Here is a 26,807-nt window from a genome sequence, read left to right as displayed (position 1 = left end):
TAATTAATGGTCAACATTGGTCACTAGGATAAAACACAAAAATCACCCCTGCCATTTTTATACTTTAGCAGCTCCTCCTCTCATTCTAATTTAGAATCCCAATTTCAAAAGACTGATCCAGACAAGATTAAAGAAGTTTATAACTTCTCTAGTTGCAAAAGTTCCAAAAGCAAGCTGAGGAGAAAGGAAGATTCTTTAAAAGTAAGATTCTTATTCACAATGACTGTGTTTCTGTAGTTTACAGGCACCTTATTCTACAATCTTTTAACAGCTCTTCTCCCTCTGATTATCCGGATTCACCTATAAGGTTTTAATTCCAACAAACTCTTGACAGATTCACCTATAAGGTTTTAAAACAGTGAGTTTCATAGGAGGTGACAAAGAGGTGCTGTCTTTTGTTCTCCAAGTCCTTCAAAGCTGACTGTGTTGTCTCTCTTGTGCTGTGATGGAAATAAGAGATCTAAAAAAAGTAGGGGTTTTGTTGTTCTTGTTCCCCTCCATTCATCCTCTTTGTATTATTAATTGGTGTACTCTATCTTGAGGCATCAAATACTAAAACAATTATAAGTAAGCAGACTATGTCTGAAGAATGGCTCAATCTAAAAACTTAAAAGTATAGGGCTATTTCCATCACCTGCTAGCCATTCAATTATTTTTTGTGCCCTTAAAACCTCTTATAAACATATTCAACTATAATTCAAATGGTTTAAAAAGCTACTCTGGTGGTCCACAGAAGTAATAGCTGCTCTGCGGATTCAAGCTAATAATAAATGAGCAGCTTGGTGTTACCTTAAATGGGTTCTGGCAGAAACAGCAAGTGTTACCAGAAACAGAAAAAATACCTTTCCAATACATATAAAAATCAAGCAAAGTTTCATTCAAACCTATCTGGGGAAAACATGCTGTAATCTAATTTTATCCAGAAAAAAACTGAATTTTAAGAAACCTATGACCTGTATATACATGAATGGTTGAAGCCAAGTAAAATACTGTCATGCTATGACTTCCAGTGATACATGAAGAATCCCCAAACATCCCAAATCACAGGAGTTGTAGTGAAAAACTTTTGTCTGCAATAAGAGGCAAGCAAGTCTTTAAAAAATCAGCCACAAACACAGATGGTATTTTAAATATACAGTAGGAACATTTATTTTAACACTTCTAAAAGATATTTCTCCATGCCTGATGATTTGATATAAAAATCAAACCCATCATACTTTCCCCATCAGTCTCTCTACATTTAGGGCAATCAGAAATTTGTACAACACGAATATTTGCTTCTGAAATGAAAATTACAAATTAAATGATAACAAAAATACACAAATCAACTGGACCCTAAAGAAATTTCTAGTATAATTCTTTCCACTTTCCCCCAATCACCTAGAGCTTCTTTCTTCAGCCTCATTCTGCTCCTTTTCCTTTCTTTGCTTGGCCATGAATTTCTGTTAAAAGCAATTTGCAATATAAAATACTTATTAGACATTATTTTGCTATGTGTGCAAACTTATCTACTGTATATTTATAATTTAAAAGAAACTGATCCTGCAAAGTATTATAAACACAGTGCCTTATATAAACATTTCTTCCTTTCATTCATCAGTCATTTGATGTTTATGATACACCAGGTATTACGCTTGGTGCCTGAGGATTCAGTGGGCAACAGGACAGATAGGATTTTTTATACCATAGAGCTTACACTCTAATGGGAGAAGAGAAACAATAAAATAAAAAAATAAAATAGTTTGGGGGTGGTGGTAAGTACTTTAAAGACACAGCAACAAGGTAACTGAGGTTGAACTTTTTGGGGGGTTCTACTTAGCTAGGTCTTTCTTAAGCAAAGACCTTTCTGGGGAACTGATATTTGAGACAAAAAACATGAAGAACTGGCCATGCAAGTAAGACTGGGAGGGGGCAAAACAACAGCAATATAAAGGTGCAAAGGCAGCAATGGGCCTCTCATGTATGAAAAACAGAACAAAGAGAGCCAGAAAAGCTGAAACACAGAACGCAAAAAAAAAACTGAGTTCAGAGAAGTAGAAAAGAATCAGATCATGCAGGGCTTTAAAGACCCAAAATAAGAAGTTTGGATATTAGACCAAGTGCAATATGAAGCTACTAGAAGGTTTTAAATGGAAAAGTGACATGACGAACTAAGTTAAGCACACAGGTAGCAAAGCACAATGTATAAGAGCTTGGGCCTAGAATGAAATAGAGCTGAGTTCAAATCCTAGGTCTGCTACTTACTAGCTATGTGCCCTTGGGTTTAGATACGTAACCTCCTTAAGTCTGTTTTCTCATCCTTAAAATTGAAATAATAGCATCTACCTCATGAAGTTGATGAGGAGATTAAATAAGCATCCAGCATTAGATGAGTGTCTGTGCCACAAATTCAACAGAGAGGATGTACAAAATTCTCAAATATTCAGCAGGAACTAGAACCACCACTTCAATTATGGCTAATGATGATTCTCTAGAGTAACACTTCTTAAAGATGAGTACAATTTAAAAGGTTTTGTGATTAAATCAGTTTAATAAATGAGTTGCATGAAGTTAAGCGGATTCATTTCGGCTAGACAATTTAGAAACTTTAATAAAGTGCTAATGTCTACATGACTGAAGAGGTCATCAAAATACGCAGTTTCTTTAATAATGGAATGTCATATGAGACTTAGTGATCTGCAGAATCTACTCTGGCAAATGTTGCTGTTCAAGGAAAAGGAATAAAGACTAGAAATTACAGGCAAGGTACACTGAACGAGAAAACAGGACTTAAGAGGAATAAACTGGCATAAACATTCTCCTAAAGGGGGGGAAAATGTACGTTTGGGGTGGATAAATAATTTGATTCTAAGACAATTAACAACACCTCAATATTTTTAAATTTTAATTTTTAAGAATTTTAAAATTCTTAAATTTTTAAAATTTAAAGAATTTTAAAAATTACCTCAGTATTTTGCTTATGACGTGTACTCTTGCAGTGATTTGTCATTGCTTTTTCACCTGAGTAGAATAGGGAACAAATTGGACAGAAGAATCCAGCCTTAGGTACGAGAAAGTCTAATTCTAGGGGATAAGAAAATAAGAAAATTAACAATAATTAATCTCCAGTTGTGTTCATCAATTTATTTTATTTATTTATTTGAGACGAAGTCTCACTCTGTCGTCCAGGCTGGAGTGCAGTGGTGCGATCTCAGCTCACTGCAACCTCTGCCTCCTGGTTTCAAGTGATTCTCCTGTCTCAGCCTCCCACGTAGCTATGATTATAGGTGCACGCCACCACGCCCGGCTAATTCTGTATTTTCAGTAGAGATGGGTTTTTACCATGTTGCCCAGGCTGGTCTCGAACTCCCGACCTCCCCTATAGGATCTGCCTGCCTTGGACTCCGAAAGTGCTGGGATTACAGGCGTGAGCCACCACAACGGGCCTTCATCAATTTATTTAAACATGACAAAAATATTAAGCACAGTATATACTTAAATGTAAGAACAGTACACACTGCTATAAATTTAGGGATCAAAAGTAGTAATTTTAATCAGAAAACGTAAGTTTTTATTTCGTTAACACATTCTGTAATATTCCAGAGCCTCTAGGGAAAGGCAGTATGCCACTGCTTTGGTATAATGCCAAGTTGAATAGATTCCCAAGGAGAATCTTCAGATAACAAAGAACTGTTCAATAATCCTTCAGAATACCAAGTCATTACATAAGAACCTAACAGTTCGGTGGCTCACGCCTGTAATCCTAGCACTTTGGGAGGCCGAGGCGGGCGGATCACGAGGTCAGGAGATCGAGACCATCCTGGTTAACACGGTGAAACCCCATTTCTACTAAAAATACAAAAAATTAGCCAGGTGTGGTGGCGGGCACCTGTAGTCCCAGCTACTTGGGAGGCTGTCGCAGGAGAAAGGCATGAACCCGGGAGGCGGAGCCTGCAGTGAGCCAAGATTGCGTCACTGCACTCCAGCCTGGGCAACAGAGCGAGACTCCGTCTCAAGAAAAAAAAAAAAAAAAAAAAAAAAAAAGAACCTAACAGTTGAGGTGGCTCCAGCCTGTAATCCCAGCACTTTGGGAGGCCAAGGTAGGCAGACTGCTTGAGCTCAGGGGTTTGAGAGCAGCCTGAGCAACAAGGTGAAACCCTGTATCTACCAAAAATACAAAAATTAGCCAGGTGTGATGGTAGATGACTGTAGTCCCAGCTACTCAGGAGGCTGAGGTGAGAGGACTGCTTGAGCCTGGGAGTTAGCTGAGATCACATCACTGCACTCCAGCCTGGGCGACAGAGTGAGACCCTGTCTCAAAATAAAATACAATAAAAATAAACCTTTTAGGAATCCCGTTAAAATAAAAGAGAGAGAAGAGGTAGAATGTTGGGCAACTGTCTGATTGAGGAGTATGCTGGCTGAATAAGGTCCCCCTCAGCTCACCTTAGCTGACCATGAACAAAGTCGGCTAGCAAAGACTTTCAGCATGTTCTGCTTAACTGGAGTGACTTTCTGCCTGGGCAAGTATAACTCAATTCTCACCAGAGTGGCAAAGAAAGTACCAGGAATAAAACAGGAGATACATCCCAGATTTCAAGAGTGCAGTAAAAATATCCTTCTCAGGTAAAAACAGCCCAGTAAGCTGTCTTCAAAAATGCCACTGTGTAAAACATGCAAATTTCCACTATTAAATGACAGTGCAGGCAAGGTTACCCAATTACTCATCTGAACAATAGAATACTCATTATGGTGTTGAATTTTTATTTCATATAGGTAAGAAAAAAATGTCATTTTAACTTTACCCTCAGGGACATCAGATGCCACTGATTTGCCTGAAGAAGAGTCTTCAGTCTTCTTGCGTTTTCGCTCTGGTTCTGAATCCTTTAATCCAGATTCCTCATCAACTAAAATTTTTCAAGGAAAAAAAGCTATTCAGAATAGATTTACAGACTTTGTAAAGTTAACATTGGATAATTCTTACCTTAAAACTGAGAGAAAACCCCCCTCGGTTAATCCCATCTGGCCATTCTTTGCACAATGTTCTCCAAGATTCTTTAATGTGAGGAATAAATGGGTAAATCCATTCAAATGGATTTAGGAATACAGTCTAAAGCTAACAGCAAATTTTATTTATATATGTTCCAGGCAGAATTTAAAGACTAATACAAGTCCTATCGTTACTGGCAAGAGAACTTATATATGCAAAGTGCTAAGGTGAGCAGAGTGGAGATTCAGGGAAAAGGGTACCAGCAGAAATTGATTCCATGGCCCAATACTGAGGCCCTTCCAACCTAGAAAATTGAGCCTAAACTGATAGCCTAAGACCCCTGTTAGAATCACAAGTAAAATTATTAATATAAATGTTAAAGCCCACCAAAGTGAGTAACACGTAAGCAGCACTCAATGTTAGCAGACTGCATACTATGATCTTGGGGACAGACAAAAATGAAGACTGATTCCAAGCAATTCTGATTACCCTCAGTAGCTGAAATGCCTTACTGTTGCCTAATACTTGACAAAACCCTTTTACATATATAATCATTTAGCTTTTATCTCATGTAAGATAGGTCAAATCATTATTATCCCATCCCTACTTCTTCAGAGATGGAGAAAGCACAATCAAAAGAGGTAATAAACAGATATGCCCAAGGTTGCATAGCTAGTGAGTGACACAGGGTGGAACGAAGACTTTGTGACTTCAAGTTCAGTGTTCCCTCCATACATCTGGGCTACTCTTTAGTATTCCCTGAGGGGATGGCCAGGAACTTTGAAATCATTACTTACTCTTACTCCTCACATTTTACTGATCAAGTCCTACAGTCAATAAGAAAAAGGTATCATCCTTTTCTTAACTTGATGGTTAAAATAATCTGGTTTCCTTGCCTCCAATCTCTTTCTATAATTGTTTATTTCTTCATCAGGGTAATAAACTTTTCCAAACATATCTGTTCCTGCCACTCCAAAGGCACATTTATCTTAATAATATATAACATATAATAAAATTATATAATTAAAATAAATTAAAATAAATGATTTAGGTTTACAATTGTGTGGAAAAATGACTTTTTCTTAAGCTGGGTCCTTTTGTCAAAACATATTGTTCATTAGCAGAAATATATTGTTACGTAAGCAGTAACTAAATCATCCTTTTATATTACTTGGTTGCAATGAGGTAGTTCTTAGCAAGCTGATTGCTAAAGTTGCCCTACCATACAGAAATTCTGAAGTCCGGGAGTGACCTCGTGAAATCATGCGAGAATCTAATTACTGAACTACCACCTATAGCTTGGTTATCAAAGATTGGTTATGGAAAAGAATAGACAAGGAAGAAGGAATACCCACTTGACCATGAATTGGCAAAGAGCTTCAAGAGAGAGCATTATCAAAAGTAACCAATCATGTGGGAAAGTAGAGTAAGACTAACTTAAGAAGAAAACACTTTAAAAAATCATGTTTGACAACAACCTATTGGGGGTCATCAACATCATTTTCAGGAAGGCGGCAGGAGAAAGAAACCAAAATACATCCAGTTCAATGGGAAATTAAGACGTAAAAGTAGGTGGTTCTTTCTAGATGTCTTGCTCTAAAAGCAAGGAGGAAAGATAGGAGCTAGAGAGATTTCAAGGTCAAAGGGATATTTCTTTCAATGGGAAAAACTTGGCCAAATTTTATGTGTACAAAGCAAAATATAAGTTGGTAGACAAGGGAGATCCTAGATTTACTCTGGGAAATAAAAACGAAAGCAAGGACATCCAGTGAGAAACGGGCTAGGTGATGTAGAGTGGGGAAAAAGCTACTTTTACATCTGGTTAGGAAATAGTAAAGGAAGGAGACCTCTAATATATTGGGAGCAGCACTGACAGCCCACCTGAAATCAAATTCAATTAACTCCTTGGACCAAATCATACTTGGTAAGTTTTCTTTAGAGAAGACAGGATAGGAAAGAAAGAGGGCAATGAGGGTGCTACAAAAAGAATGGTAAAAGTGATATCCTTATAGTGCTCTATTTAAATCATACTGGTAAGGTGATTTTTTGCTTAACCTCTCTGAATCAATAAACCCCTTGAGAGCAGGAGCTATGTACTTTCGTCTACCCTTTTTAACACTGTTATGAAAGATGCCAAATACAATGAATATGACAAATATCTGGTTGAGTGACTAAAGTATTATCTCTCACTAGACATTTCCTTATTTGTTTCAAGTTAAATTTTATAAATGCTATTAAGATTTCTTGTTTAATTCATTGGCTGGCTACTTAGAAGCATCCATATAGCAAGGTCCACAAATAATAGCCAGTTAATAAATAATTTCTCTCTGATGCTGCAACATGGTCAGAAAACCTTTCGAAGATCATTTCCTCTAATCTGTCACATTCTAATATCAATAATCCATTCTCTCTACATTACAAAGATCAAAATCTTACCCACATCTAATAACCACCCCTGCTCCATTCCACTGATTTTCTACTTTTCTTCTTAGCTAGATCTGTAAAACTTCAACTACTCTCTTGTGTTGTGTAACTTTCCTTCCCATTCCAACAATCCTGCTTTACCTTCACTCATCTGGAAGGCCTCTTCACCTTTTGCTGGTTCTGTCACAACAGCTTTTTCTGATGGCAGAGTTTTCCCAATTCTAACTCTCTTGGTTGGAGTTTTAGCTTTAAAAAGAAAGTCCTAATTTATTGCTCTAGTAACAGATTTTAAATTGCTTTAAATTAAACATATTATACTGTCTGAATCACCATTATACATTTTTGCAAAAAATACCCAAATCTGGGTGGGAAGCCTACTGCTAATATAAAATAGAAGAATTCTATTTTAAAATACTCAGTTTAATCTAAGCATTTCCTTTTGTTCCCAGTTATCATTTTCCAAATAACTATGCTTTTCTAACTTCTTTTCTCATGGTGTCTATGTTTTCCTAATTTGTTCCATAAGCCTGTGGGACCTTCCTAGTATTTTATTCTTAGGTGAATTAAATCTTTCAGGTTTTTCTTCTTCTTTTTGGAGACAAAGTGGCTCACACTGTTACCAAGGCTGGAGTGCAGTGGCACAACCATAGCTCGTCACAACCTCGACCTTCAGGGCTCAAGCGATCCTCTCGCCTCAGTCTCCAAAGCAGCTGGGACCACAGACGCATGCCACTGTCCCTGGCTCATTTATTTTTTGTACAGATGGAGTCTTGCTAGGCTGCCCAGACTGGTGTCACACGCCTGGCCTCAAGCGATCCTCCCACTTCGGCTTCCCAAAGTGCTGAGACTACAGATGTGAGCCACAATACTTGGCTTCAAGATTTTCTTAATGGAAATTATGTTTATCTCCCTCAAGTTCGGAAAGTGAGCTGCCCTACTATTCTGTATCATTACCATATTACTTTAAAATAAAATAGTTCCTTTATAAATAGTTCTTAATCCTAAGTCTAAGCAAAAACTGGAAGGCAATCTGATGTAAATGTTCTTCTATTTATCAAAAGTTGTCTTTTTCCCACAATACAAATATATCATTTTCATTTCAATTCTAATTTGGTTACTTTAGTTTGTTTTCTGTTTTTTTGTCATCCTTTCTTGAAGTATAACCTGGACCAAGTTCTGCTGTGTAACTTTAAAAAACTGTGAAACTTGTACACATTTCTTTGAAAAATTTATTGTTGACTTTTAACTGTCTGTTGGCCTCTAATATCAATACTGGGTGACATTATTGGTAATGCCACAACATGTATTTTAAAATTAATTTTAAATGTAATCCCCTTATAAAACAAAAAGACTACCCCTTCCAATTATCTACCTGTTAAGTGTCTTTCAATCATGGTTTTTAGATCTTCTTCCATAACATTCTCATTTACTGGACCCACTTGGGACAAGGCTTCAAGTTTTGTCTTTTTTGTGTCCACAGCTCTCTTCTTTCTATTCCCTTTTTTATCTGTGGCATGGTCATTTTTGCTTTGTGCTAATTCAACTTTTAAATCATCTCCATCTTCCTCCTCTCCAACTTCATCAACAGTAACAAAATTAAGTTCTTCTTTAAGGCTGTTAAAATCAGCCAGAGAGTCTTCATCCTCTTCAGTTACTTCATCCAAAGTCACTAAATGCAAATCACTGCTGTCATCTTGTATTTCATCTACAGTAACTAAAGTAGAAGGGTCTTCGGGCATCTGAGAAGAAATGAAGCCAATGGAATCCCTTACAGTATCTCCTTCATTTCCTTTAGTATTTAAAGTGGCAAAAGTTATGTCTGCTGACTCATTCAAAGGTAGCTCTTCCACTTCTCCAATTTCATCCACAGTTACCAAGCGTTCCTGTTTGAGGAGATCTTGTTCTTCAGCCACTGACAGAACAGTAACATCTTTAGGTTCACTGTGGGAAATGCAATCATCTTGGTCAATTAATTCATCTAATGTAAAAAGTGAATTTGAATTTTTTACCATTTCTTCCATATTTAGTTCTTCTTCATCAATTACTTCATCCACAGTGACTAGAGCTTGTGCTAGATGTGTAGCTGCATCTTCCTCTTCCCCAATCTCATCCAGTGTTACAAAAGATAGTTCTCCCTCAACACCACGAGGGGCAGAAGTTTTCCCCTTTTTCTTCTTTAAGTTCAGTTCAGAGAAAGGAACATTTTTGAGAGTTTCTTTCCTTTTTCCCTTTAGTGGATTCTGCTTGGCTTGAGAAGGATTCACTTCTTCTATAACCTCATCCACAGTAACAAATTCATCCAAATTAAATGGAAATAATGGTTCCTGCTGGAAAGTTAAAAATCATAGTATTATAAACAAATTTTGACCACTGGTTAGATTCCAAATAGTCACAATAAATGTGCATGAAGATCATGTGGGAGAATTTCAGTGCAAATTAGGTTTCCTAAAGGCTAAAATTAAGAGTTATTTTTTTTAAAGCCCCACAAATGACTTAGCTATAAATTCACAAAGTATAAGCCAAAGGTAAAATCCTAACAATATCAACCTAATTTCACTTTTACTTCAATTCATTAAGATTACATTTCCTAAATGATGAGTTTTGAAGTATGACACATAAAAATACATTTAAAGTATTTGTCAGACAATACAAAGGAGGTACTGTTCCATATGTCAAACATCTAATAAGTGTTCTAGGAGACTTACTGGACTTCTAAAAGCACCTCAAATATAGTTAGAAAGTAAACAGCTAATTAGTCTATTTATCAGTATATACTGATTACACATTAATTAATTATATATAGAATACATATTTTAAGAAATACAGGCCAGACGTGGTGGCTCATGCCTGTAATCCCAGCGCTTTGGGAGGCCGATCGATTGAGGTCAGGAGTTTGAGACCAGCCTGGCCAACATGGTCAAACCCCGTCTCTACCAAGAATATAAAAATCAGCTGGGCGTGGTGGCAGGCGCCTGTAATCCCAGCTACTTGGGAGGCTGAGACAGGAGAATCACTTGAACCCAGGAGGCAGAGACTACAGTGAGCCGAGATCGTGCCTTTGCACTCCAGCCTGGGGGACAGGAGCAAAACTTCATTGCAAAATAGTAATAATAATAATAATAGTAGTAATAATAATAATAAAAGAAATATAATGGTTACATTTTGAGAAAGTTGTATGAAAAAATTATTACTAAGACTCAATGCCTAATATAACTGTATTTGAAAAGAACAGTATCTGTAATTTTTTCAATGCTGTCAATAGTAAAGAAGATAAATTCCTACCGGGGCTCCTATACACTTAGTGTGTTACCAATGATCAACTGCTATTATATATAATAACGACATTAGAATATGTACCCTGTAATTTCTAGGGAGAGTATCTGCAAGCGATTGCAGTATCAAGTTAACAAAGCAAAATGAAGTAGCCGTAATCCTTACTTCTGCTTTAGTAGCCATAATCCTTATTTCTGCTTAAAACTAGTAACATTTCTCCTTGCCCCAACGACATAGGCCCAAATTTATCCCCTACCAGATAAGAAAAGTAAAATGACTGAAAAAAAATTCTACGAATGGTAAAAACCTAAAATAACAACTAAATATAAAATATGTTTGACAATGGAACTTGGTACCAGTAAAGTAAATCTTAGAGACCATCCACTTAAGGCTCAATTACAGCCAAAAGGATAACCTGTTTTAACAAAATGAGGATGACTCAAGTCAAATGTCAGTCTCTTTTACATATATAATTTTTTCTGTGTCTACAACCTATTCCTGTCAATATGAGATTGGAGGTATTTCCCTACTATACTCTCTTTCTGTCCCTGTATAACATTTTGCGCCCCCACCCCCCTGACCCCAAGAACACAAGGTGTTTAGACTAGCTCAAGGTCAAAAAGTAAATTAATGGTAGAATTAGAGATAAGTTAAAAATGAAACATCTCATTCCTATCCCTTGCTCTATATGCTTACTCTCTAACGTTGTTAAGGCAGGCACAAGTTGTAAGATAGATGAACTATGGAGATGAAAAAGAAGGGTTAAGGTCTGTGATCCATTTTTTACCTCTTTAGATTTGGAACTTCTACCAGTAGTGCTTTTAGGATTCTTAGTGTTTTGCTCAGTCAAAGTCTGAAATAGTAAATAAGAAATACAGAAAAACAGAATTTACAACCAGATTACTAATGTTCTAAAAAACAAAAAAAAAAAAACCCAGTAAACATTACCCAAATACAGTCAATTATGCAAATTAACACGTATACAAAACTAAGTCAACAGTCACTAAACAGTATAGGCACAGTCTCTACAAGTTGTAGTTAACTTCAGTTTTACTGATCTTTTCGTCCCACAATGTCTAGTTAGGCAATCAGTGACCTGACAAAGGAAGCTTCAATTTAAGAGAGGAAACAGTTTCCCATTCAGAAGCAGAGTGGTAAATCACCTTAGGAGATTCACAGCAGACTTTTTTTTTAAACCACAGTTGTTTCCAAATTGTATCCAAATAATGCTTTTCAAACTTGTCAATAAATTATGAACTTGAGCTTAATACTCTAAATGTCTACTGGCTTAAACAATGGAATCATTTAAGAAAAGGAAATGGAAGCTTCTGGGGTAGAGTGAGGAGATGAAAGTATGAAACAAAATTACATCTCCTACTCCATAGCTACAGCAGCGGAGCTAAGCACTTCAAAGACACACTGCGCCATTCTTCCTACCCTCCTCACCTTATTGTTGCTGTCATCCCGTTTCATGATGGAAGGTCTAGCCTCCGTTTCCTGAGATTGTTTTGTTATGTCCCTGTAATCCAGTTTAGAAAGCTTGCCTTGCAGGGCTGAGATCTTTCCACTGCCTCCTCTGGTAAGACTGCTCTGAGTAGGTTTGAATTTACTGCTGCTTTCTGCCAAGCCTGACCTGGCACTTGTAGGTTTAAGCAGACCAAATTCTTTGGCTGAAAGTTTCTTTTCAGCATTTATTTGATCTCTGGGCACAGATTTTGTTAAACTTTTTTGATTTTCAGTTTTTGAAACTGTAGCTTTTGCCTTAGGAGAAGAGACCATAACAGCCTTGATGCTTGGTTTACTGCTAGATACATCTGATACAGCCAGAATGCTAGTTTTACTAGTTTCATCAGGCTTATTAGCCTGACCCACTCCTTTATTTGGGTATGCCTTGAATAAAGTGTTTTCTGCAGACTTTTCTTTCACTGCTGCCATAATCTTTTCCACCTTTTCTGCATCCATCCTACCTTCATTCTTTTCAGCCTTCTCTGTTCCTATTTGAAGATCCATTCTGGTTTCCTTAGTATTAAATTCATTCTCCTCCTTTTCATCCATGTTACTTTTTTTTTCAGAAATACTCTTTTTATCCACTGTCTTCTCATCCCCAGGGGAAATTCCCGGTACTAACGTCACAATACAAGTTGATGGCGATATTTCTGAAACAGTTTCATGTTTTTCTACTTCAGCTACAGTTTCTACCATAGTCTGTGTAATTCCAGAAAAGAAATCTGCTTCAGATGGAGATTCTTCTAGAATTCCTTTGATGTTCCTTTCTTCTATAAACACACTGTCAGATGGTAACAATGCTGTTTTAGGGCTAACAATTTCTGCCTCTTTCTTCTCCAAGTCACTGTTAAAGATGTGCTGATTTAAAGCACACTCCTCGGCATTTTCAGTGAATTGTTCAACACTGGCTGGAGTGGATGCTACAAAAGGAATTTCTTTGACCTCCTCTCCTTGAGTTTCAAGCTCCAAAGTTTCAATAGCAAAGTCAGAATGACATGTTGCTTTTTCAGGTTCTTCCTCACAAGGCTCTTCCTGCTGTACTAAAGTTTCTGTTTGAATGCTGGGAGTACTTTCTTCTTCAAGCACATTAGGTTTAACAGAGGGACTATCAGTTGCTGTTTGCACCTCACTTTCATCAACTGGATTGTTTTTCAAGTCAGGGCTAAAAGTATTTAAAAACAAACAAAAAGAACACAAACAAAAACACAAACAAAAATCAAACTATGATGAGAATTCAACCATTATAAAGAATCCTGTTGACACCAATTGTTAAGACTTCCTGATGCATTCGTAATAAGCACTGGGAAATCCAACCAATTGGCATAAAATGGCTAAGATGATTTGATGGAAATATGTAAATAATATAAATTATGACTGTTGATGTTCCTTTTGTGCTCATGTGATTATAGCCAATATTTTCCCTTCTCTGGCAAGCTAACCCCTGACACTGAAAGGACAAATGTGAATCTCAGACACTTCAAATATTATCAGGTCCTATTCCCAACAGTGGTAACTGAAATAATAAAATATGTGTACAGTTCTACAATAAAACTAATGATCCATGCATTACGATTTAAAACTTTATAAGTGAACCTTACCTAAAAAGAACATAAAAGCAACTGGTGGGGGGAAAAGACCATACTCTAAATCATATCACCTTTTTATTTTTTTTGGGTGTGAAATATTTAATTACCTAAGAACCATATTTATTAATAATATTTAAAACTTTTTTTGGAAAGTATTCTTTATATACTCTAGTGAAGATTTAAAGTTAGTGACAAAACCTTATACAATCACCTTATGTGAACATACAGTCTTATTATAAATATTTGCCTTTGGCTATAAGAAGACATATGTTAAAAAATAAACCTTCCCAATTCAAGAGAATAATGTATAATTCTAATATTTAACTTAAATGTGTAAGTAATATTATTCAGAAGAAATGGAAGAAATGCATGGCCAAGTATATGTAATTCATCTTATTTCATCATGGTCTCCCCCCAAATCTAAAGTATATGAAAAGTGAGTGGTCCTATAATTCCAGTACCTTCACTGAGGTAGACACAAAATAAGTTATTTTTATATTAATGTTCCACAAATCAGAGGTTTTCTTGAAGAAGAACAAGGAAAATCTTAGCTTCCAAAAACAATGCCCAACATGCTATCAATGCAAATTAAAATTTACCAAATATATTCACATAATGAGAAGCAGCAGATTGGAGCAAGACACCAGAAAGTGATCCTATAATATCAAAACCTATTAGAAAGTATTGACTTTCTTCTCCTATTTTTTAAGGAAGGAAAGGATGAGCCATCATCCCTTTTGACCTGCTTCTTAGAGGGTGGCCATGTACCCTTTAGTTAACAACACAAGATGATGTATATCTGTGTGCTGAGATGTTAACCATATTTAAGAAGTATTGGAATAAGTCGTGCTACCACATCAGGGTCTTAAATCATTTGAACCAAACTGGTCTTCCCTCATGCCCCAAAGGTTACATCCTGAGGAGAAAACTTTTCTACCAGATTACAGAAATACCTCTTGACCCTAAACCTTAATCAACATATATTCTATTCATTGTGCAAGTTATTCTTTGCATGCTAAAACGGTTTTTATTTGAAATAATCACACCCCTTTTATTCAAAATATAAATGGCTAATTTTAACAGTTTCAAATCTTTACAATTCAAAATAAAATTTGTGGCAAAACACAACAGGAAAAAGAGTAGTGACATTCAGTTACAGCAGGTATATGAGTATTATTTCTCAAAACAAGCTTTTGTCTTTAAATTACAAGACTCATTTCCAATAATGAATATATTAAATTCCTGCCTCATTACTGTACTGCATATAAAAGCTTTAGAAACTTACGCCTATGTAAAAACATCTATGGGGCTAGAATAACAATGGAGACCTTGATTCCTGGCTCAAGGATGCAGCAAGACTTTCCCCTTTACAAGTTTTTCAATAAAAAAGTTATTATCTTTCATACAAACTGAATCATTCTGCTGTTCCATACTTGAAACAGAGAACACAGGTCTACTCAGAAAAATTATTTAATTCCATATTTGTCCTTGAGTGCTAGTCTTTTTAAATCATAGTGTTCTCTTTAGAGAAGTCATTTACCAAAACTAGTATCTGCTTTCTGGCTAATATGGAAAAAAAGCCTCAATATTGATCAAGTTAGTTTGAAAAGAGTTTGAAATGTCAAATAAATTACATTAACACCAAAGTTAAACAACCACCCTTTGTAACGATCAAATGAAAACACAGCCATATTCTGGGAAATGGAACAAAAAAGGATTCCAGAAAGGCATTTGAGATATAGATATCTCATCTGCCACTCCTCCCTCCTGCCCCAATATCCCAATAATACCAGAATTTCACAGTCTTTGGAAAAAGCATACAGTAAAAGCTGGGCATGAGAACAAACGTTAACATTGAAACGCAAACATCCTGAGAAACTTTAAACTGGGACTTCACAACACTGAAGATTAGTGTTTATTTCAGTGGCCAACTGGTTACTTTCTAATATTAATGAATTAGAAAAATTTCATCTAGCATTCTTATTTGTGGCCTTAATCTGTTTACATGTCAACAGGATGAGCACAGACATAATGTGAATTATTAAATTATGATTGTATCCACGTGAGTTTCCTCTAAACAGTATTTAAATAGTTTAAACAAAAGTATCATATTCATAATGAATTGGCAACCATAAGCACTTTAAAACAAAACAAAACAAAACAAAACAAAACAAGTGCATGTAGTACCAGCTACACAGGAAGCTGAGGTGGGAAGACAGCTTGAGCCCAGGAGGTTCAAGGCCAGCCTGAGCAGCATAGCAAGACCCTGTCTCTAAAAAAAAAAAACACACACACAACAAAACCAACAAATAGTATTTTCTCAGCATCAGTTCACTCCAAAAGAAACGTTTAGTATTCTGGACATACTCCACATTTTTTTCTCTAATGTAAGTCAAAAAAAAAAAAAGGGAATTAATAAGTTTTTGGTGCTAATTTTAAAAATTAGTTTTATGAGGTTGAATAGCTCTAAAGTCATTAAGAAATATATTCAATTTTAAAAGTTATGTCTAAACAATGAGAGGAGAACAATGATCAACTGCTATTGCTATGGACAACAACTTTTCATGCGGACCTCAAAAAAACTGTGTAAAATGAAATAAAATGGGTTTTGCCACAGAGTTTTCGTGACCAATCTTTAGGTCTATATATAGTACTACATTGGCACTGTTATTTATTAAGCCCTTTGTGAGCTTTCACATCACACACTGCTGGTGGTACTATTTCTTAGGTATGTGAATGCACCTAGTATGATGACATACAAATTAAAAAACCCTGTGCTGACACACAGAGCAAACCTATTGCTTAACGTTCCTGGTATATTTTAACGTACTCATCATCTTTATCAACTAAAATAATCTGATTTTATGAAAATTACTGAGAAGAAAAAATCCATTAAGACATGCTGTTTTACAGGGATCTTAACATCAGTGCATCAGATAAACACTTTTCATATTTAAACACTTTCAAACTGCTGTTTCAAACAAATATACGCTCTTACAATATGGATTAATAAATACGGATGGCTCAGTACACAGGAGGAAAAAGAAATATTCTAAACCAGTGATTTACAGTGAATAGCAGTGAAAGGCAAGTCATTAATTGGTGGAACAATGGTGGTGATAAGGCAGACACTCATCAGAATGAGAAAGTTATTAAGGAGAGGGTGTACTTTATGTGGTCAAAACAAGGCTGTAAGTCACCACTTTGTGGAGACTTTGAAAAACAAGCTTTCATTGCTCTGATAATGCAAAACTGTATACATAATTTTTTTGGACACTTACTTGCCCCGACCCAGTTGTTTTTAAAAATATCAAAATACGCAATGAAATTAAGTAACGTTAAAAGGTTAAAATTTTACTATCGTGTTTATTTTGGAATAGGAAAATCTAACAAAAACAATGTAATTACTGTTTGTGAAGTTGAGTTACTGGAGAATCTTAAAACATTTTATAAAGAAGTGGTTTATTTAATTGAAACTGTTTATATGTTCAGTTATCCTAAATATTCAGTAAATACTTAAATGAGAGTAAATAAACAAAAAACAACAAAGAAAACTCCTAGGTCAGGCTGAATCCAAAAAGAAAACTGTAGCAAGCCCATATGTACACAGAATAAATATGTAGAATAGAACTTTTCACTACATGTGAGTCATTACTATAAAATACAGCAATAAAATTCAGAAACTAAATACTACACAAAAGTGTTAGTAAACATACAGCAACATACCTTTCTTTTTCTAATTCTGGGTCATGCTCAGTTTGCACCTGTAATATAATCAGCATTTTATTAGAGGCTATTCCACTGGATTTGAAATATTTAACTATAAAAGCAATGTTTTTAGTTAAAATTTAAGCTAAAAAAAAAAAACTCTTAAAAATGTATCAAAGCAGCTAGTTTTCAGTGTCTACATTACTATCAGGTTCTAGAATTTTTTTTTCTAATTAAAGACCTCCAAATTAGGTCACACACAATAACTTACATTAATGAAAAAATAAGTTTCCTTAATAATGCTATAAATGAGAAACTTTTTTAACTTTAGAAGCCTGGAAATTCTATCTTTTCCCTAAACAATAAATGTGAAATATCAACATCTTCCTTGTGGAATTATTTTAAAAGACTTCTAAGAGAGATGAGCTGTCTAAAAAAGTTTCCTATTCAAAATACCTAGAAATGCTGAACAAAACTGAACAATAATCCTTTTAAATATTTGTCTGATATCTGATATTTTATTTATCTGGTATGTGGGTCCCAAAAAAGCAATATTCTGGAGCCCCCAAATAGGGCAGGAATTAAAAATCCATCCCTATATGCCAAGCACTGTCCCAGGTACTTGGGATGCATCAGTGAACAAAATGGCAAAAATATCTGCCATTTAGAGCTTATACATAATAGAAGAAAGCCTTTTCTGAGAAATCATGCATTCTCTGGGTAGAAACTTTCTAGAAAGATTTTGTCAGACTAAAAACTGAAAACGGTGCTTTAAGGAAATTCAATGTGTCTAGAGAGGATTCCTGGCATAGGTGTTTGAGTCCAACAGTAAAGACTTCCTTTACTGGGATATCTGGTGATAAGTCTAGTTTATATCCTAATGATACTGCCAAAACTAAAGATGATGGTTTTTAAGTCCCAATTACAGACAGTGTTTATTAGCAGCTTTCCATTCAGGAGAAAGGTTTATTAGAGGAAAAAAAAAAAAACTCTGTATGGTATCAGAGGAACTCTACATCAGATACCTATACTGGTCAACTTACTTCCTTATTCATAAAGGAATAACAGGAAAACAAATACACAAAAGTGAACAAGGTAAGCTAAAGAAAAGATATTTCAGACAACTGAAGTGCCTTTTAAAAAAACTCAAAGGAACAACCTCAGAAAAATTCGAGAGAATATAGTATCTACGAAATCAGTGCTGGTGCTATTTCCAGAAAAATAGAATATTAAAAATTGAAGGAAATAAATCAAAAAATAATAATAGAAAAACTTCCCTGGGGCTGGGCGCAGTGGTTCACGCCTGTAATCTCAGCACTTCGGGAGGGTGAGGTAGGCGGATCAAAAGGCCAGGAGTTCAAGACCAGCCTGGCCAGCATAATGAAACCCCATCTCTACTAAAAATACAAAAAAAAATTAGTGGGCATGGTGGCGCGTGCTTGTAGTCCCAGCTACTTGGGAAGCTGAGGCAGCAGAATTGCTTGAACTCGGCAGGTGGAGGCTGCAGTGAGCCGAGATCACGCCACTACACTCCAGCCTGGGCAACAGAGCAAGACTCCGCCTCAAAAAAAAGGAAAAAAAAAAAAAAAAAGAAAAACTTCCTGCTCTAAACACAGGATGTAGGAAATGAGTCGCAAACCAAGAAAAAACCTTGCTCACTGGACTAGCATTACCAACCCTCTCTTTAGAAATTCTTGAATCACTAAATATGTCCCTAAAGCCTTTGATCTGGTTCTTCTGTCTAAAAAATCTCCTCTTTGAAATTTTCTTAAAGCTTGCTCTCTTCCGTCAGGTCTCTCAAATAACTCTTCTGCTGAGGGACTATCACTGACTACTTTAAGATACACATTCCCCACATTAATCATTCTCTTTTTATCTCAACTTATTTATTCACAGTCTTTTTACCACTTGTATCTGTTTATAGTCTATCTCCTCCACTAAAATATAATCCTCGAGGCCTAGGACATTGAAACAATGTTCATCATGGTATTCTAATACCTAAATGTAAGCATACAGAAAAGGAATTAGATAAATACTAGTTTAGGGCCAGGCACAGTGGCTCACACCTGTAACTCCAACACTTTGGAAGGCCCAGGGTAGAGGATCACTTCAGGCCAGAAGTCTGAGACCAGCCTGGGCAACACAGTGAGACCCCATCGACACACACAAACAAAAATCAAAAATCAGATTAAAAAATAAAGTTAGCCGGGCATGGTGGCATGCCCTTAGAGTCTACTCTGGAGGCTAAAGTGAGAGGATTGCCTAAGCCCAGGAGTTGAGGATTCTGTGGGCCATGATTGCACCACGGTACCCCAGCCCAGGTGACACAGTTAAGACTTCGTCTTTAAAACCAACAAACATAAAAACTAGTTTAAAGAATTAACATAAAAATCCTAAAACCTTTCAGAGGAACAAAATAGTTATGACCCAAATCAGCCTTCTCCTAATACTGGATTCTGGATGCTAAAAATAATCAAAGGAAAAATAGCCTAAGCACAGAATTTTACATCCTGACAATCAATCAATGAAATACGTAAGAGCAAAATAAAGTCGGTTTCAAACATTCAGAGATTCAGAAAATGTACTGCCTCTACATACTTTCTGGGGTAAAAAATATATATATATATATTTGAGAATGTACTCTAGCAAACAGAAAACCTGTGATGTGACAGAATCCAAGAAAAAGCAGACATAATTCAGAAAAACAATGAAAGAAAACCAAAGGTGTATAATTGGTCGACAAAGCAAATGGCCCTAACTTTAGAAAAGAGTCACAAGAATAGCTCTGAAAGGAGATTTCATTGAACAAATAGTAACTAAGTTACACAGATGATCAGAGTAACATGAAGACTGCCATTTTTTCCCCATTCAACAACAAAATACAAACTCTAAACCATACAAGAAAACCATAATCTAAACACTTATGAAAATGAAAATGTGGCACCATTTTGAGAAATGACTGGGAATATAAGAAACTCACCTGTGAGTGTAGAGGTTATGGACACATATTACATATTGCCTTCTTTGTAAACCCATTCTCATTACTACTTAATTCTGCAGTAAATATTTTCATATTCATGATATCAAAAATGCAGATACTAGTCTTCAGTATTTAGAATGGAGTGCTACATTGTTTTGTATACAAGCTAACTACAGATATTGAAATAAAGGTCACACATACTAAACAAAGAAGTAACATTTCAGTCTAACAGAAACAGTAGGTGTTGAAGAGAGGATAGTATAAAGTTGATTCTTTACTCATTTTAAATAGTAGTCAATTAAAAACGGTTATAAATAAGCCACATGTATTATCCAACTTAAGCTATATGAATAAGATTCTGAGTAAGCACTTAGGAAGTGAAGTACCAATTCAAGCAGAAGTTTATGTAAATTTTCACTGGTTTAATTTTCTTTTAACTCTAAGAATTTGGGACTGTATTTCCGGGATAAGGATTTCTGTACAGTCAGTCAGTGTTTAATTTTGAACTTAGTTGAACACAACTAAATAATAACTTGAAAAATATAAATGACAAATTTTTTAAAATGCATGTTCTGCTGAGGAATAGCTAAAAACTTTAAAAATATTTTTTCTGAAATTATGAAGTGAAATGAGCCACTCATTTGTGCTTAAACTGGTACCTATCGTAATACATTTACTTACAGATACTCTAATTTAGATTTAGATGATGAAATTGCCTTTTTCTTTAGATAGTACAAGGTTTTTAACAGATTGACAAACAACACATGGACACCAAATGTAAGGTCCCATTATTTACCTCTGCCATCAGCATACAATGGAATACAAGGAGAAAATATCTGAGTTTGAATTTAATGCTTTCAAAGGTTGACTATTCATAGCTTTCCTTCACGTACTACTGCGTAAGCCAAGAACCTGTGAAATCTTATTTCTTAACCCCAAAACAGTTTATAATAAATATAACTGAAACAAAAAGAATAAACAAACTTCCTTCTACCCAGAGGAAGCCAAAATGGATTCAAAGTAGCTGCATTCTGGAGACAATCATGTTACATACAAGGAGTCACTGTACACAAAAATGTAGATACCTACATGCCAACAATAAACATGCAAATGTATATGTTACACTGTTGAAAATTTCTTTATTCTCATTTAGACAAATTTATACTGCTTTATAAACTATGAAAATTGGAACACTGATTGCAAAACAAATTGTCAAAATCATCTCTAAACACAGAAACACTTTGACTACTGCCTAAGACTGACCTTTATGTTCTCTGTATTTTCTAAAAGCACAAAAGCTGAAGCAAGAGAAATCTTACCTCTGGTAAGTCTATCTTTGGAGATAATGAGCAGGTCAATATACGGTCACCAATGCTTTGTGGATTTTGTTTCAGAAAGCTGTACATTGACTGAGCAGATTCAGGACTATCTAACTGAAGAATTGCCTTTGGAGAAGATTAAAAAGTTATTAATATTTCTTTAAAAAAATTAAAATTAGAATAACCACATAATCCAACAATTCCACTTTTTAGTATATACCTAAAAGGAATGAAAGCCGAGACTTGAACATGTATTTGTATACCCATGTTCACAGAAGCATTACTCACAACAGACCAAAGTGAGAAGCAACTCAACTGCCCATCAACGGATGAGTGGATATAAAAATGTGTTATATGCATAAAACAGAATTATTACTCAGCTTTAAAAATGAAGAAAAATCTGACTCATGCTGCAACATGGATGAACCTTAGAGACATTATGCTAAGTGACATGAGCCAGTCACAAAAAAGCAAATACAATTCCACATACATGAGGTAACTAGAGTAAATTTACAAAAACAGAAATAAAGGTTGATAAGGGCTGAATTAATGGCGAGTTATTGTCAAAAGGATAGAAAGCTTCCAGTTTGAGAAGATAAAAGTTCTGGAAATAGATGGTGGTGAAGGTGCTTAATAAAACACTTAAACATGGTTAAAATGTTAAATTTATGTCTTACAAATGGTAAAATTTGTGTATTTTGCTACAATAAAAATGTTTTTAATTGTTTTAAAAGTTTGGAATATATTCTTCTTTCAGGTTTCAGATATGTGATTACAAAGGTAAGGTTAAGCCTTATTTAAAGGAAACAAGAGAAAGCAATCCTTAAAATGTTGTAAAGGCAAGGCAAAACTGAAGAGAATGATAGGTATTTTTTTAAACAGAGGATTAAAAATGTTTACAAGAAAGGTTCAGAATTCCTATGTGTCATCTGTGCCCCACCTTCCATTCTATGCCACACTATTTATCATATTCCATTCTATGCTCTATTTGTCAGAAGCATATCAAAGATATGTTGATTAATTAAGTGCTCTTTATGAATACTGTCCACTTTTAGGTAAAACCCTGCCTTTCTAGGTAATAATATGGCTGACAAAAATTTAATTTTAATGAACATACAGCTGAAACACATATTAAATGCAGAAGGCATACCAAATGTAAACAGATGAATAATTTTTGGTTCTTTAAGAGGCCAAATCATGAAAGTAAGGAATTATTACTTTATTTTTGAGACAGGATCTCGCTATGTTACCCAAGCTGGAGTGTAATGGCGTGAACACGGCTCACTACAGCCTCCAACTCCTGGGCTCAAACCACCCTCCTGCCTCAGCCTCCCAGGCAGCTGGGACCGCAGGCACACGCCACCATGCCCAGCTAATTTTTAAACTTTTTGTAGAGACGGCATCCCACTATGTTGCCCAGGCTGGTCTCAAACTCCTGGGCTCAAGCAATCCCCTCGTCTCAGCCGAGGCTGAGTGCTGGGACTCCCAAAGTGCTGGGATTAGTGAGCCACTGCATCCAGCAATTATTTTATCTATATCTCTCTCTTTCCATATAAACAAACAAATAGACCTAACTCAGGAGTTACATAGCTGGAAGGGACTTAAAGAAATATTGGGTAATACCCCTTTCATTTTACAAGTAAGTGTAAACCAACTTAGCGAGGACCACAAAGATAGTTAAGATGAGAGCCAAAGGAATTCAGGTCTAAACTTCCCAGTAAGATAATGCTGTCTGCACTATATTACCTTTCCCCCATGTGTAAGTCTTATTTTTCCTTAAAAACTAGGAGTTCGGAAAAAAGAGAGATCATCTCTTCTTTCTCGGCACAGTCTAGAATAAAATATTCTGGTTTATCATAATCGTGCAAAGTAGTTAATATTTATAGGTGCTTCAGATCAGAAGCTGAGTTAGAAGTTGCAGATCGTCAGAATACAGGGTTATTATATATTCTTTATAGAATGTATAGCTAAATTATGAGGGAACTTGTTACCTTGTTTTTATTACTTATGAATACATGGTGATCCACTTTTCCAAACTGAAGTCCAACACAAAGTACACACTGAAGTCCATCTTCCGGTAAATTATCAAGATGTACAAATCGATCATAAATTGTATCTATATTTGCCTGTAGTTTTTTTTTAAGAGACAGCATAGAAAAAACCACAGCTGAAGCAACAAACCGTAAAACAGATTAACGTTAACTTAAACTATTACACAGGTTAGATGATGTTCTCTCCCAAGAGTAAGAAAATGACTACATGGGGGAAGATAGTGAGGTCTTGATTTTACATACAAGTAATCAGTAAAACGATGTACTAAAATGGGAAGTAAAATATCTCTACTATCAACATAATGTTTACCCAAAACATCCTCAGACAAGATATTGACCTACTAGACCACTGAGTATGCACTCCAGTACCTGAACAATCTTTTCACATTAAGGACTACAATAACCCTTTATTTTTTTATTTGTACCAAGAAGACCCATCTGACATTTCCATCACCTCAATATCTTAAAATTAGTTCTAAGGTTTTAATCCCTAAAAGGCAAACAAGTAAAACAATGTTTCCATCAATTAAATAAGTATACAAAAGCATTTAAATGCAAAACTCACCTCTGGGTCATTTTCTCTTACCAAGGTTATAAATATAGCTTCCTAAAAAGCCAAAATAGATAAAGGTTGATGGTATAAGCTCTTTCTCATACAAATAAATAATTACTTAGGTAAGATTTATAACATGACAATCTATACAAATATGCATTACAAAGTATTTCATAAAATTAAGCAGCAGCAAGATTTACATTCTTTCCAAAAATCTTTTTCTCCTCAACAAGCCTCATCCTAACTCATACAATTTAATTCTTCTTATTCCCCTAAGAACATAAAAGACTAATATCCCCTAAGAACATAAAAGACTAGTAAGACAGTACCATTTAAGAAAGACATTCAAATTCACATATAAAGAATAAAGAGATTTAATTTAGACAACAGGAAGATAATTCAAATTACAAAAGAAAAGTTAACTAAGCAAAGCAGGAGATGAGAAAGAACAGAAATGCAGGCAAATAAAACAGCACAGAGCATAAATGCAGACTTGATGCTACTGAATTATGAAGAGGTCAAGAACATCATGAAACAAGGATATCAAAGCAGGCAGAGGACAACTAATGGAAGGCTTTGTGTGTGGCAAAGGAACTTGGACTTTGTAAGACTGAGGATCCTAAACTTTTTTTCTTGTTGATACTACTGACGTGTATAAAACAATCTCGCCAATTATATCACATTACAGTGATTCTTAATGAAAGGTATTTTTACATTACATGCATTTCTACCTGCCTCTAGAGAGGATGTAACATTTCTACCTCATGTAATGCATACAATATTTCTACCTCATGCTTCTTAGCAGTTGACAATAAATGTTTATAGGCCACATAGAGGCACTGAAGGGTGTGTACATGAGATAAAAGCTGAGAACTTGAGGCAGTTTTATAAAACTGAAGGTAGCGTGTATGTAGAAAAGACAATTACTTTTGTATACGCAAAAGGTCCAGGAGGCGGTCTGTCTGTTTGTTTTAGAGACTAGGTCTCCCTCTGTCACCCAGGCTGAAGTTCAGTGGTACAATCACAGCTCAGTGCAGCCTCGAACTCCTGGGCTCAAGTGATCCTCCTACCTCAGCATCCTGAGGAGCTGGGACCACGGGTGTGCGCCTTCAGGCCCAGCTAATTATTTTAAGTTTTGTAGACATGAGGTCTCACTTTGTTGCCTAGGCTGGTCTTGGGTCTTGAAGTCCTGGGCTCACACAATCCTCCCACCTCAGCCTCTCAAAGTGCTAGGATCACCAGCGTGAGCCACCATGCCTGGACTAGTAAGAGTTTTTAAGAGATAAAGCAATGGTATATGGGATGAGGAAGAGGGAACAAGCTCACTGAGTTAAACAAGATTTAGCAGGAAACTAAATGTAAGAAATGATAGAAAAAAAATTAAAGATAACTTCCAGAATCCTAGTTTAGATGACAGATAATGGCAGAAAGATAAGAGAGAAACCTTTTTTTTAGATAAAATTCAATCTTTTTTCCATCCCAACATGCATGAAGAACAGGATTCCCTCACAATGAAAGTAACTCTCAAACAGTTGGATGGGTGACTGGGTGATTGTTGGAGGGACAGGAAGAAGCTTTCTTAGTGTCTGTGAGAAAAATGTGACCCAAAGTGGAAAACTAGAAAACATAACAGATTGTAACAAATCTGATTTAAAAACTTAGTAAGAGCTAGTAAAAATGGTGGTCTGATTTACCTCATCTTTTATATTCATGTTTTCAGGAGCCATACTTATTGAGAGTTGATTTCCATCCATCAATACTGGGAAGCAGTTATAAAATTTTATCATAGACTCAGCAGCTTTTCTATTTATTTCTATATACGCCTTTTAAAATAGAAATTACGGTAACAAAAAATTCTTACGTTAATTTTTCTCAAAAACAGACTTACAAGTATAAACAAACTACTTCAAAGTCAAGTGAATTGAACAACTTAGTAAATATTTTTAAGATACAAAAGGCAGTCCTCAGAAAAATGAGGCCCAAAGACTAAGAATATTACAACCATAGCCAAGAAATAATGAATGACTAAACTTACTATACTAAGGCAAACTAAAGAGAGAAAAAAGAAGAGACATTCTAGCCACTGACATTAAGAAAAATCTTATTCAACACTGTATCCTTAGTACCTAGAGCAGTATCTGGCATGTAGCAGATACATTTCTAATCAATATTAGTATTTCTTGAGTAAATAAATTTATTGACAAAATATGAGAAATATGAGAAATAAAGAACCAAAAAAAGTGTAATAATTGTGAAGTCATTTTTCATTCTGTTATTTTCATAGGTATAAAAGCTGTAGCTCCATACATTTTGGCTTTAATTTTCACACCTTGGTAAGTAGAGGTTGAAACTTCTTCCATATATTTGATAGTTAATGAGGTAGAAAGCTATATGTTTACTTTTAGTTGTAAGCCTATTTGAAATGAATTATCTCTTAA

The 26,807-nt window shown here is 35.4% G+C and overlaps 1 protein-coding gene across 11 annotated transcripts in view; it reads right to left on the bottom strand.

Moving 5' to 3' along the window:
- Positions 1–1,119: 1,119 nt before the first annotated feature.
- The window catches only part of ZNF638 (zinc finger protein 638), a 151,953-nt gene continuing 126,265 nt past the window's right edge, over positions 1,120–26,807 (bottom strand). For 5 of the 11 annotated variants that reach the window (XM_021924935.2, XM_021924936.2, XM_021924940.2 and 2 more), the window contains 12 exons: positions 26,064–26,192; positions 24,382–24,423; positions 23,757–23,891; positions 21,766–21,891; positions 17,485–17,522; positions 12,113–13,334; positions 11,454–11,519; positions 8,766–9,720; positions 7,535–7,639; positions 4,785–4,886; positions 2,945–3,063; positions 1,120–1,442 (listed from right to left, as the gene is read on the bottom strand). In XM_021924935.2, coding sequence (XP_021780627.1) covers positions 1,377–1,442; positions 2,945–3,063; positions 4,785–4,886; positions 7,535–7,639; positions 8,766–9,720; positions 11,454–11,519; positions 12,113–13,334; positions 17,485–17,522; positions 21,766–21,891; positions 23,757–23,891; positions 24,382–24,423; positions 26,064–26,192 — 3,105 coding nt within the window. In that variant the 3' untranslated portion in view covers positions 1,120–1,376. The remainder of the gene's footprint in view (positions 1,443–2,944; positions 3,064–4,784; positions 4,887–7,534; positions 7,640–8,765; positions 9,721–11,453; positions 11,520–12,112; positions 13,335–17,484; positions 17,523–21,765; positions 21,892–23,756; positions 23,892–24,381; positions 24,424–26,063; positions 26,193–26,807) is intronic. The other 6 variants (XM_003908798.3, XM_021924945.2, XM_021924944.2 and 3 more) reach the window with 4 other exon arrangements.

The sequence above is a fragment of the Papio anubis genome, chromosome 14, assembly GCF_008728515.1.
Source record: "Papio anubis isolate 15944 chromosome 14, Panubis1.0, whole genome shotgun sequence".
In the NCBI taxonomy this organism is placed as follows: domain Eukaryota; kingdom Metazoa; phylum Chordata; class Mammalia; order Primates; family Cercopithecidae; genus Papio; species Papio anubis.
The sequence above is the reverse complement of the archived record's forward strand: the minus strand, read 5'-3'. Positions and strand labels throughout refer to the sequence as shown.